This window comes from Haplochromis burtoni, unplaced genomic scaffold (genome assembly GCF_018398535.1).
Source record: "Haplochromis burtoni strain Fernald_Lab_line unplaced genomic scaffold, NCSU_Asbu1 Contig_92, whole genome shotgun sequence".
NCBI classification, from domain to species: Eukaryota; Metazoa; Chordata; class Actinopteri; order Cichliformes; family Cichlidae; genus Haplochromis; species Haplochromis burtoni.
Genome location: NW_024582453.1, coordinates 1,122,339 through 1,135,295, shown reverse-complemented (window position 1 = coordinate 1,135,295; position 12,957 = coordinate 1,122,339). Strand labels below are relative to the sequence as shown.

At 39.1% G+C, this 12,957-nt stretch overlaps 2 protein-coding genes across 11 annotated transcripts in view; one reads left to right on the top strand and one right to left on the bottom strand.

Moving 5' to 3' along the window:
- The window catches only part of LOC102306532 (regulator of G-protein signaling 6), a 108,176-nt gene extending 102,601 nt beyond the window's left edge, over positions 1–5,575 (top strand). The window contains exons 15-18 of the mRNA XM_042222722.1: positions 158–344; positions 1,566–1,655; positions 2,187–2,240; positions 2,965–5,575. Of these exons, the coding sequence (XP_042078656.1) occupies positions 158–344; positions 1,566–1,655; positions 2,187–2,240; positions 2,965–3,015 (382 nt within the window). The 3' untranslated portion in view covers positions 3,016–5,575. The remainder of the gene's footprint in view (positions 1–157; positions 345–1,565; positions 1,656–2,186; positions 2,241–2,964) is intronic.
- An 88-nt stretch (positions 5,576–5,663) lies between these two features.
- The window catches only part of lama2 (laminin, alpha 2), a 235,175-nt gene continuing 227,881 nt past the window's right edge, over positions 5,664–12,957 (bottom strand). For all 10 annotated transcript variants that reach the window (XM_042222720.1, XM_042222717.1, XM_005935361.3 and 7 more), the window contains 7 exons: positions 12,605–12,685; positions 11,524–11,601; positions 11,158–11,227; positions 10,867–10,995; positions 10,486–10,616; positions 6,957–7,176; positions 5,664–6,791 (listed from right to left, as the gene is read on the bottom strand). In XM_042222720.1, coding sequence (XP_042078654.1) covers positions 6,631–6,791; positions 6,957–7,176; positions 10,486–10,616; positions 10,867–10,995; positions 11,158–11,227; positions 11,524–11,601; positions 12,605–12,685 — 870 coding nt within the window. In that variant the 3' untranslated portion in view covers positions 5,664–6,630. The remainder of the gene's footprint in view (positions 6,792–6,956; positions 7,177–10,485; positions 10,617–10,866; positions 10,996–11,157; positions 11,228–11,523; positions 11,602–12,604; positions 12,686–12,957) is intronic.

Sequence of the window (12,957 nt, the reverse complement as noted above, 5' to 3'; positions counted from 1 at the left end):
GTTTCACTTTTAATTTTACCGCCCTAATCATACAGAAAGCTTTCACTGTCCTAAACTCGCTAATCTATCTAAAGATAAGTTATCACCAGTTACATGTTTAGCATGCAGATTTAAAGGTCTATGCCACTGATGTGTGTTTCTGTTTGTGCTGTTGCAGGTTCTGGCTGGCTGTACAGGAATTAAAGAGGATACCTCAGCACGAAGTTGCACAGAGGGCACAGGACATCTGGGCAGAGTTCCTGGCAGAGGGAGCGCCCAGCTCTATTAACCTGGACTCCCACAGTTACGAACGCACCAGCCAAAACCTGAAAGACCCTGGACGATACAGCTACGAAGATGCACAGGTGAGAAGCAGAGGAGCATGTAGTGCATTTGAGCTCAAGTAAAATTATTTGAACTTGAAAATTATAAAACCAGTCGGACTTCACAGGGTTTTAAAGTGGAGCTGATGTAACAATATATCAACCTCTTTAAACCTACATATAGAAATTATATGACTGGGAAAAAAAGAACCTGCTCTTAAAATCCTGTCCAGATTTATGCAACTTTTTGGCAAATGCCAGCTGAAATTTGTCTGGCTGAACTGAGATTTAGTGGTACTCATAAATAATAAAAGGTGAACTACAATACTAAGTGAATACTAGAAAAGGAGTCATTTAGCAAATTGCATTTATTTCAGTTAGCCTCATTCTGTTCTCTCACTACTGAGAAAAATGTCCCTACTTTTGATCAGTGATTGCAACACATTTACACTGCAAATACACACCTCATATCCTTTGACTTTTGAAAAAGTAAAGCAGGCAGGCAAACTTACATAGCAAGGCCCCAGCCAGTCAGCAGATTTGAACCCAGGACCTTTTTGCTGGGAAACAACAATGCTAACTAATGCACCGCCATGCTTCTGAAGTTTAATTCTAAATGACCTAATTGTGTGACTGGTTGTCTGTCTCTGTGTTAGACCTGCAATAGACTGTTGACCTATACTATGACAGCTGGGATAAGCTTCAGTAATTTCCTGTGTATCAGGATTCCCCAGTTATGTGACTGACTCCAAATAGGCCTGCTTGAGGTCAAGAGTATCACCACAAGGCTCTATTCTACATTCCAACTTAAGTTGGTTATATCTCTGTGGGTTTTCTGTGCTTCTTTCAGAAGCTCTGCCCCACACCATTGTCTGCTCCATTTGTCTTTCTTACATGCTTCACCAGTATCAGCTAATGGGTTTATATTGTGGAGTGATTTCCAGAGAATACGTCTCATTGGGAATGGGCATGGGGGTGGGGGGGTACTGGGCGCTGCGTAGCATCTATTAAATTTCGTCTCGTGTCACAGGCTTAAATGGGACGAGTTAAACAAAGAAAAGATTTCTCCTGTCAGTTACCTGGCAGTGTGCCTCAATCATCCTCTCCCACTGAGAGGGTCTTGTTCAGTTTACTCTGCTTGAGTTGGCAAGTTTTGTACATCATCGACACGTAGTTATAAACATAGCAGAATTGCACCGCCATCCTTCCGACGCAAACTTCTCCTTCTTACTTGCTGTGTATCCCATCTTTCTGACCTCTAAGGACCACATCTACAAGCTGATGAAAAGTGACAGCTATTCACGTTTCCTGCGCTCCAACCTGTACCAGGACCTTCTGATGGCGAGGAAGAAAGTAAGTGACTGTGTCATCTATTTATGAATTACTCTCTGTGGACATACAGAAGCTGTATCATTGAACATTAGCATCAGTGAAGCTGAGACTAAGGCAGGCTCCCCGACTTTACTTGGTAGAGATAAGTGGACCAGTCTTTATGACTTAATGACTGCTCAAAGTGCACACATAGCACTGTAACAGTCACACACCATGAGATACAGTATAATTTGTGAATATGTCAAAGGGCATTTTGACATGTTTGACACTGGATTGATGGGCAACCTGCCTCTAGCAGGGCCAGCTATGAGGCATGAGGGGTGCACCGCATTCAGTCAGCTAAATTGCTGAGACGACCGCTAACAGCCCTTTTTAGAAAAGAAAGTGGAATACGGCATAGTATTTTCCAGCAATTACTGTAATATCAGTAATGTTTAAAAATATGCCTGCAATCTTGTGCAATTTTTGCGAACAGACTCTTAAAGTGAAAGATGCAATTTTGGCTTCGAAAGAGTTGAACTCTCACACTCTTTACTTTTTGCTCGACTCTAGCCTGAAACGGAGCAGGGCCGACGCACCTCCCTGGAGAAGTTCACTCGCAGTGTGGTGAGTGTCCTGCTGCGTCTGGTTTTAATTATTACAGCTACTTTATCAAACTTTTTTTTAATTGTACATCTGTGCTAAAGTATTTTTTGTAGTCATTAGATACTTTTGCAGCTACAAAGGACATTTACTTTTTTAAAACAATGGTTTAAAAGAATGGCGTATTGAGTAATAAATGACTGTCCATTATACAAATTAGTTTGCCTAACTGCGTGACTGCAAATGAGGGAAGAGGCAGGATGCAGGCAAAACAATTACAATGTAAAATTACAGCTAAGCGGTTTGAGTGATTTCTGTATTCTTCAGTGTTCCCTTTGGGGTGCCATTTGCCATGTGTTGCCATGTTTGTTTTTGCTTTATGAAATGCATTATTTCTTTCAGTTCAATAGATGAAGCCTTTGGTTTGCAAAGACATGGAACTGTGACCAAACTATGCATTTCTCTGCAGACACATTATGAGCTTGATATCAAAGAAGAAGAAAAAACGTTATTTAAGTCTTATTGGACTTCATATGGCAAGCTTGGAGCTCCCTAAGGCACCTCTCATTGCATTACTGTTCCCCCCCCCCTTTTTTTTCAGGGCTAATATAATGTATTCTCACCTTGAGATTTAATATATTTTTGCAGACAAAGCTCTATGTGCATGCAGGTCATCCCTCTTCTTTTTCTCCTTAGCTCCTTAGAAATCTTGAGAATAAAACTTTAAACTATGACTTTTCTTTTCCAGGGCAAGTCATTGACGGGCAAACGACTGACGGGCCTCATGCAGTCGTCCTGACAAGGCCTGGATGAAGAATAGGTGGAACCATACCCAGAAGAGCTGCTTACCTGTGGGAAGCAGGTGGAAAAGGACCCTGGGGTGTGCTTGTGTAGCTATGGGAGGTGGATAAGCGCGCCAAACAAGCTTACACCACTGGATTGGACTACTACCACATGTGAAACTCACCTCAGATCAGTTCAAGCGGACCGACAGCATGCAATAAGTCACCAGACCTGACACCAGTGCTGTCACAGTGTAGATGATAAACAATGCTACTCCTCTTAGGAAGTTTCTACAAAAATCACCTGTACTAAGGAAAGCCGGGCTCAGTTGTTTCTCTCTATCTACTCTCATGTTAATATAGTAGCTGAAGAGGCTATTGCTTTTACTTTCAGTGATATAAACACGGAATGCTTGAATGCCTTGACAGATGTCAAACGAGACTTAGATTAAATGCTGTAGCTAGCTGTTTTATCTCATCATTCACTACGATGATATAAGGGAATGAAACACTGGGAGCAGTTTACAGATGCTTGACTGCCAGGTGGTGTAGTACACTGAACTTATGATTGACTAAAGCTTTTAGATCAACTTACTATTGTATGACACAAGATATGCCTCTGTATGTCCAATGCCGATTTACTTGGTTACAGTGTGCGCTCACATTTAAATCAGCACACTTGCTGCTTTTGTCTGTCTCCCTGCACTTATAGCTGTGTAATGTAGTACTGTAGTTGGTACAATAGTATGTGTTAGTATGTGCAACAGTAGCTACTAATACTGAAGTTAGTACAAGCACAAGCTGAAATGTCTGCTTTTAAATTCAAGTAAAGGGCACCAAACACGAAGGCCACACGTATCCTGGAAAGCCAACCAAAATCAGTGTTGACATGATCATTTGGACATATTCATAATCTACAAATCAATAATTAGGTTGCCCTAAACATATGTTGTGGACACCCAGAGGTGAACATCTTGTCATAAAAAGGTGAGTTGGTAGGTTTACAAACAGTTGTATTGCTTTAAACGGGTGGGTGGAAAAAGGTTAGGCTTTACTCTATCTTCTAAACATTCCACTGCAGGCGGCCACAGTAATGTTTATTTGGCTGACTTCTTACCATTCTTCACCTTGTGTAAAGATGACAATAAAAGAGGAATGCACAATAAAGAAGAGTTTTGGACCCTTATGTCAGCATGTCCATTTCTTCTACAGGGAAAATGCATCAGATGACACTTCCCAGAATAAATGCATGTAACATGTAACCGGTGCATCTTTGCACTTTGTAGTTACATACTGCCCCCTAGTGTCCGTTGGGTAGTAAGTACTGGTTAAACGTCTCACTTTCTGTCATTTGCTGGCACGTGGAGCAAAACCATTACAGCTGGGCAACAAGTACGCTTTAGAAATGTACTATTAAAACCTAAATGTTAAACAGTGCAGCTTTAAAGTGTTGTCGCTCTTGAATTTGATGCTTGGGAAATAAAGACTGATTATTACATCTAATGCTACAAAGAGCTTTTAGTATCTTGCCATCTTAGTAATAGCTGTGAAGTGCAATAGCTCCATCTGGTGGATTTTTTATTAAGAAACGGTACATTTTTTTTCAGTCTTATATTAATCTTCATCAAACAAGTATGACTGCTGTTTTATTCCGATAGTCTCCATGTTATATTTGAATAAGGCATATCTTTTTTAGATTTCCCTCTATACACCACTACAGTGGGTTTCAAATCCAGCAATATGTGATTCAAGTGCAGACTTTCAGCTTTAATTCATGAGGTTCAGCAAAAGTATTAGAAACATTTTGAGTGGCTCAAAAGTATTTTGACAATTGACAAGAAGTTTGAGACTGTTGCCTCGTTATTCCATGACAAACACTCGACCCACCTCTGGTTAATTCCAAATGTTGAACTTCATTTTGGTAACTGAGACTGTCAATATGACACCCAAACAGATGTCAGTGCAGGTAAAGGAGGCTGAAAAAACAAAATAAATCCACGAGAGAGAGTAAAAGCTTTAGGAGTGGCCAAATAACTGAAAAGACCTTGAGGTCAAAGTCACTGATATTCATAACTTGTCTGAGATTTTTACTAGATTTACTAGATTAGTATTGATTTAGACATCGTACACTGCCTCAATCTCAAGTTATTGTGTTCACAAAGTTAACGGCAATACCCTATCAGCCTTTTACAGTCAAGAGGTAAAAATGAGTGACTGGCCAAATTATTATGGATCTAACTGTACACTTCCTGGATAAAACCATTTTGTCCCGAGTATCAAATTTTTTATTTTACTTTTATATTTTAGTGATTCGTTAGTGTATGTTCTACATATAGTTGTAAAGCTTTAAGTGCATACTCAAGTTTTGTGGGAGAGATCAAAGCCACTTAAATGTTTCTTGTGCATTATTGCTTAAAAACATTGATCAAAAATTCAGACGTTCTAAACCGTTTTCTAGAAAAGAAGGTATACGAAGAACAGACAGGAAAAAAACAAACAAATCCTGGTACACAGTGCAACTGTTTCCAAGATAAAAGACAAAACTGAACTTATTCAAAGCACCAAAAAATATCCCAAAAAGCAGCACCTGAGTACTGTAAGCACATGTATTGCAATGCAGGATTTTAACACTTTAGATGACAAACTGAAACACAGTGAGACTCACTTCATAGCCATTACAAATTTATTGATCAGAGCTTCACATTGTGCGCAGGTCTGATAATAAACTGACAACTTCTTAGTAGATGTTTAAGGTTATATTTGAAGAACTGGGATGGGTGGAGTGTAAAAGCGAAGCTTTCGATTTACCGTTCGATCCACGTCCCTACCCTCATCCTATGGTCATGAGCTGTGGGTAGCGACCAAAAGAGAGAGAAGCGGCAGAAATGGACTTCCTCCGAAGGGTGGCTGGCCTCTCCCTTAGAGATAGGGTGAGAAGTTCAGCCATCCAGCAGGGGCTCAGAATAGAACCGCTGCTCCTCCAAAGGAGGCAGTTGAGGCGATTCGGGCATCTGGCTAGGATGCCTACTTGATGTTTTGGGCATGTCCCACCGGGAGGAGGCACTAGGGCAGACCCAGGACATGCTGGGGAGATTATAACTCTCGGCTGGTCTGGCTACACCTTGGTGTTCCTCTAGACAAGTTGGAGGAGATGGCTAGGGAGAGGGAGGATTCCTTAGGCTGTTGCCCCCACGACTCAGCCCCAGATAAGCGGAAGAAGATGGATAGATTGATGGACGAATTTGGTACTTTAAAAATCACACTGAGCAATAGCATGTTGGTAGCATCAGAATAATTGTTTGGTTAGACTTGTTGTTGTTTATATTTCAATTTGAGTGAAGAAAAACGCTCAGAAAGACATTTTTGATGTTACAATGCAAAAAGTGTAGCTGAGCTGGGCACTTATTTTTTAGGTACTTACACCAAACAAATGAATTGTGAGTAGAATTAATGAATGGCTGTAAAGGTACACTAATTTGGGAATAGAGAAACGTGTCACGAGTTGCAGGACTTAAAAGAGTAATGACTGCACAGCTAACACACAAATGCACTCTGAGGAAATGGGTCAACACATAAATTGGCATTAGGTCCCTTGGGAAAGCTGAGACCTTATTGAAAAGCAGTAAGGAGAATTAGGCAGCGACAGCGGGACAGGAAAGAGGCTGGACTCCTCTAATCTCCAGAGCCTTGTTGAAGTGCACCTCCATGGTCTTAGAAGACTTGGTGATCTTCAGGTTTCTTATACAACCATGAAAAGAGGTGCTGGTAGAAAGAGCTGCCTGGTGAACTCCAGCTGAGACAGAAACAAAAACACATAATCAAATTTACTCCATAATCCCTGAACAGGCTCTTCTCCTGTAACAAGTATGTTTTCTATATATGCTAACAACAATTCATATGTGTTGGCATGTTTCTTTACATTTGTCCAAGTATCATTTTAGGTAGGTGGCATTCATACCAGGATATCCTCCAACATATATGGGGTCGCTGGTGTCACAGGTGACAGAGTGTGCATACGGACTGGCTGCATCGCTCTGCTTCCCATCAACCACCAGCTCCAGCTTGTTCCGTTTCTTGGTGGCGGTGACGGAGTGCCACTGTCCATCACAGAAGCCTTCTCCCTGAGGAACGTGCACTGCCGTAAAGCGCCCAGCTCCATTGTCAACATGGAAGAGCAGCTAAGAGGGAGGGAAAGGCACATGGAAACAACAAACAAGCTTACTGCATGTAGTCAAACTAATTTCATAATTCTTTGAAATTCTTTGAAATTAGTTTGTGAAAAGTTTTATAAAGCTTTCACAAAAAATACTAAGTAAAAATTACTTTTTGTGACAAGTTTATGTAAAAAAATAAAATCCTCAATTTGTGGAGATGGACCAAGAACATGTTTGATATTCCCAAACCTCACAACGGAAAAAGCTTTCTCTCTGGAGGTTTTTTCCCTTTATGTTATTTTTGCTGTTTTTTAAGGTTTTTTTAAGATCAAATTTGTATCAATGTCCTTTTCCTCTAAGCAGCATTTATTTTATTTTACAATGGACTAAAATCTTAAAAAAGGACAAGTGTTTAATTCTTCTGTTGCTTCTTATTTCCGGGCCTGCTTCCAGCACAAGGTTTAACATTCCTGTTGATTTTAAAACAGATTTATGTTTTCTTCATTTGAACATACATAGTTTATGTGCTATGGTTATGCTTAGCATTTGAGCACATTCTAATATTATAGTTTAATTTGAAATCTGGTTAGGCAAATCTATTACAAATACAGATATTAGTGTTGATGGGTATTATATGTATATAGGACTGAGTGACCTAAAAAAGTCAGGGGTATTGTAATATTTGGCAAAAACTCTGAATCAGTGAGTTTTTGATCATTTCAGTTTTTGGTACTTGATCCTTTGAATCCCTCCAGATTACACTTGGCTACTCCAGAACATCCTCAGTTGTCAGAAGTGCACTACCCTCTTTAATGAAGCTTTTATTAAAAGGGAATTTTAAGTAAATGGTTCTTATGGAAGACTTGAATTGGAATAATTTAAGTTTGCTGTGACTCTCTAAATCAATTTCAGATTACTGACAACTAATTCAAGATATCCAGGAAATTTTTAATGCTAGAACCGCCAAAGAGGTCACTTAGCGTTAACTTATTTATTTATCGCAATCGTTCCACATTAATCTGCAGCAGCTTCGGATGTTGCTAATGACGACGACTTTCTGTTATGATTTTGTTGCAGAAAGAGCAGAGCCATGGATAATTTTCAAACAAGATATAAAACATGTTTGCTGAACAAAATATATATATTAAAAGTCGAGATACTCACTTATATTACAACGTTTACATATGCTGGATTCTTTCTATAACTGAGCACTGAGATTTATTACAAACCTTAAAGCGTTTACCTGCCACTGTACATTGTGTGCTTGTGCTGGGAGCTCTGTTTGTCATTTCATAGCCTCAGCCACTGGTACATTCTTATTTTTAAGGTCTTATTTATATGGTCTGCGCCGGTCTTACTGACTTCCATTAATCAAAAAATTGTGGGAATTACTTCTATTGATTTTTCAGGGTTTATTGGTGATGACATTTATACATTTTGGTTGCTTTTGTATTTTATTTTTATTGTTTTTATTTTAGAGTACTTAACTTGTGTATTTTTTTTTGTGTTACCAGTTTTTTGCAACTTCACTGCTGTATTTCTTGCCTAGAAAACTAACACACTTGTAAAAGAGATTTTTGATCTCAATAGTTATACTGTCCTGCTTAAATAAGTAAAAAAGTCAGTGTTTAACCGCTTAATATATTTGTAATATTATAATGTGAGTTTTTTAAATATGTGCATTTCACACAAATATTATTCCTTTATACTACAGTCCATTATACTACAGTCAGGTTAGTGCAGTTTTTAAAGTGTGTGGCACGCCCCACTGGAGTTCTGACAGGTGGGGCGCAAGTTACCTGGCAGAAAAGTCATGCAGAACTAATGTTTAACATCAGAATCACTTTTACGGCGGAAAGAAACAAGAAATTTGCAGCAGTTACGTTAATAATATGCGCATCCGCTGCATCCCTGAAAAGCTGCACGCAGCCACGCGTGTAATTCAACAGCCGCAATAAAGAAGTGTAGTGAAAAGTGCGAACATGTGGTTGTGTCTGTCGTCCATCGTTTACAGTGGTGCCAAAACCCAGGATTGGGCTGCATGTTCGCACTATATTGCGCCTGTCGACTTACACACGCGAATGCAGCTTTTCGGCTACAGCCTACACATATCAACAACAACAACAGGACCCAGTTCATTCTGTTCTAAGCTGGGGAGACGTGACTGGGGATGCCGCACAGGTGCGTCCATCTCCCCCGCAGCCACGCCCCAGCCCACGCCCCGCCACAGCTCTGCAGTCAAAAACAGGCTGACTGCAGCCTTTAAGAGTGAATAGCATTAAACTCTCACTAAATTATATATTTTTCACCTCTGTTCACAAGTTTCTGGGGATTTCTTTTTTTATAAGACTAAGACTGAATTTTATTTTTCCATGTCTGGCAATGTTCACATTCTGTTTAACTTTTTACCTTTTTGAAGAAGTGGTGCAGACTAAAAGTTAAGAAATAGTTGTTTGAAATGAAAGTTGTTTGTTTAAAACAAAAATTACTGAATGATTCATTGTGAATGAGTTTATTATCTAAATAAAGTTGCAGGCAGGCTTTTCTGTCATTATTTTGTTTAGATGGGGCTTGAAAATATTTCTTCTTGCCACGTGGGGAATGGTGTAAAAAGTTTGAGAACCACTGCGCAGTGCAACAGTGGCTGGAAATTGCAACATTAACAAAATTATTAAGACCATGTACAATGAAACTGAAAGCGGCCAATTCAAACATGGCTGCTATGTCTGTGACCATAATTGCACCAAACGGTGTCAGTCTGCAACTGAATGGCTTCAATGTGTTAATTACATGCAATCTGTTTGTAATAATCGCAAATCTGTTACACAGAAATTCACATTAAGTACTTATGTTGAAAGTCCAGCCAGAACTTCATAGATCTGAAACTAAAATTCAGGAGTTCATGATGTCTGTGATTTAATTGTAATATGGCAATGGAAGCAGTTGGCAACCAGTTCAGTAGAGTCCCTCAGTGTGTCTAACAACAGGGAACTTATTGTGGAACACGTCACAGACAAATTGCGCTCATTGGTGCAAAGTGACCAAGATTGATTGCAATGTGTTGGCAATTTTTCTGCATTTATAAATCAGACAGTAGCAAAGATTTACTGCTGATAAATCTGTCAGAAATGATTACCCAAAGGTTAAGGGCATTGTATGTTCAACCTCTGGACAACCAGCTGGTCACCACAACTACTTGCATTCAGTCAGCAAAGGTGAAAAAAATCCAGTGCAATCCCTGCTGTTTTTTTCTAGTCACAAGGAGGGTCTTATCCTATATTTACTATACACACTATATTTGGTGCGACTGAGCCATAAATGAGTGTTGCGTACCTTGCCATCGACAATTTCTAGCCCCAGTCCATCATTGCCTTGATTACTGACTGCCAAAAGCACTCCACTGGTTCTGCTGGTTCGGAACTCTAATGCTATGGACACATCCAGACCCACTCTATAGGATGAGACTAGATAAAGACAAAGAGTAACTGTTGGTGAGAAATGGAAGGCACATTTTGTACAAAGACATTCCAATAAGTACAATTTATTCAGATCAATATATAATAAAATAAAATAAAACAGCAAAAGAACCAAAATCTGGTCATTGCTAGGTAATTTATATGCATGTACAACATGACCAGGAAAAAAATGAAATAAAACCAAAAAATCCCAGCCTTATGTTCCCCTTTCATGTACATGCTCTGAGCGTCATCTCACCTGCTTTTAGAAAGCCAGTGCCCTCAAAATAAGTGCCTGTCTCAGTAGCAACGAAGCACCTTCCAACCATATGACTGGATGTGGGTGTGGCCATGTCTAGTTTAAAGTCAATCATGGACTCAGAAGAACCTTGATAGAACGAGAGCAAGTTAATAAAAACTATTTGGGCACATTCAAAAATAACATCTCGTATATCAAGCTGTTACACTATTCTTTTGAGAAAAAAACACAACAAAACAAAAGAGACATTAAAACCAATAGGCACTCATTAAATACAATACAAACCATTACCTGAAACAGCTCCTACAGGGCTTCCAGCCACCCTAAGGTCACGAATACATCCATTGATACTATAGAGAATCTTGATGAAGAAAAAAAAGAGTTGATAAAAATGGCTTTCGTTGAACAAAAATCACTCAAAATCTGACTGATACTAACTTCAGTCCTTGAAAACTGGATAATCATGCTAGAAGTTCTTAATTTTTATACTGAAATGACACTCAAGCTATTTCAGTTAATCGAAAACAACTAAACTGACAACAAACAAGTGAAGCACAGAAATAAAAATATGATGGCATGTGTTGACATGCAATGAAAGACTTATTACCTATTTTTAAATGGTGTGTGCGTGTGTGTGTGCTTGTGTGTGTGTTTTACCGGTCCTATTCGTTTTGTGGTATAGTTTTGTGGTAATCCGCCAATATACAGAATCCCCACCACATCTAACAGGTCAGCCTGGCAACAAGAACACAGTTCATTAACGCAATATTTTTGCAGTGCTCACAGTCACTTTGACACACAATTTCATCTCTATTAGTACAGATAATAAAAGCAATTCTGTCTGTCTGCTTCCTACATTATTGATTATTACAATAATGTGTCTCGAGATGACCATGTCAAGGTGATGTAGCAGAGAAAATTGACAAGACACAAAAATACAGCATAAAAATATAAAATTAGAAATGCAAACAGTGAAAACACCCTTTGCTGGGCCACAGTTTAAAGTCCAAATATGAACAAATATTTCCTCTCCCAATGCAACATGCAAAGAGTCTTTTCTGATGCTTCCTCTGTGATTTTTTTCCTTTGTGCTACGCAGTGTTGTAAAACACTTCATTCTGGTTTCCTGCACTGCTGTGTACAACATCTTTGACATAAATCATTGTGAAACTTTGTGTTAGCCACAGTTTAAGTTCATGATTTACTGAATGACATAATGGCAAGAGTTTGACTACCTCATTGTGACGATAGAGGGCAGAAACAGGACTTGGGCTCAGTGATGCAAGTTCAACTTTTAATTCTAGGTTTCAATGTTATGGAGCTGGTTCTCTTAGCGTGTACATCACTATGGACACTTATGGATGTATTGATGCTTACAGCTTAGATACCCTGTTTAACCTCTTCATATTTCTGAAATATTATAGTGTAAGTTTTTCATAAAATACACGCTGTGCAGCCAGCAGACGCTGCCAACACCACTTCTTTCATATAAATGTGGTTGTAGCTAGATATCAAACCCCTAGGTTGACTTATTGTTTGGCAGGACTGCCAGTGTTAAGAAGCTAGATAAGGAATAACACCTTGGATGTATAAACTTCATTTATAGTACAGGTCCAAGGACTATTTCTGATGTCACTGACAAGTAATGAGTAACGTATGAGAAGCGGAGTTTGAGCAAATTGCGGCTTTTGCAGGTCATGCATTGTGTTATGCTACATGTATGAGTTATTCTGAGCACCTTCTTTGGACTTGACATCATTTTTTGGAACCGCCTATTCACAATAAGCGTGGCTCTCTGCCTGTCACGCGTTACGCTGATCTAGGAACAAAAACCAGAGACAGAGAGAGAACAAAAAGGAAGTAGACATGGTGAAGTAACTGAATCACAAGCATCCGATAGTTTCATCAATGACTAAAATGTTGCCTTGGACGTATGAAGACTGACAACTTGTCTTTACGTGCTGTGACTTTTCCAATGTGTTCATTGCAGTGTAACACAAATTGTTATTCCTAATAAGGAAAGTGCAGATTTTCTATTATAAACAATTCTTTTAAGAGCTATAAAACAACAAACAACAGAACTTTTATTAT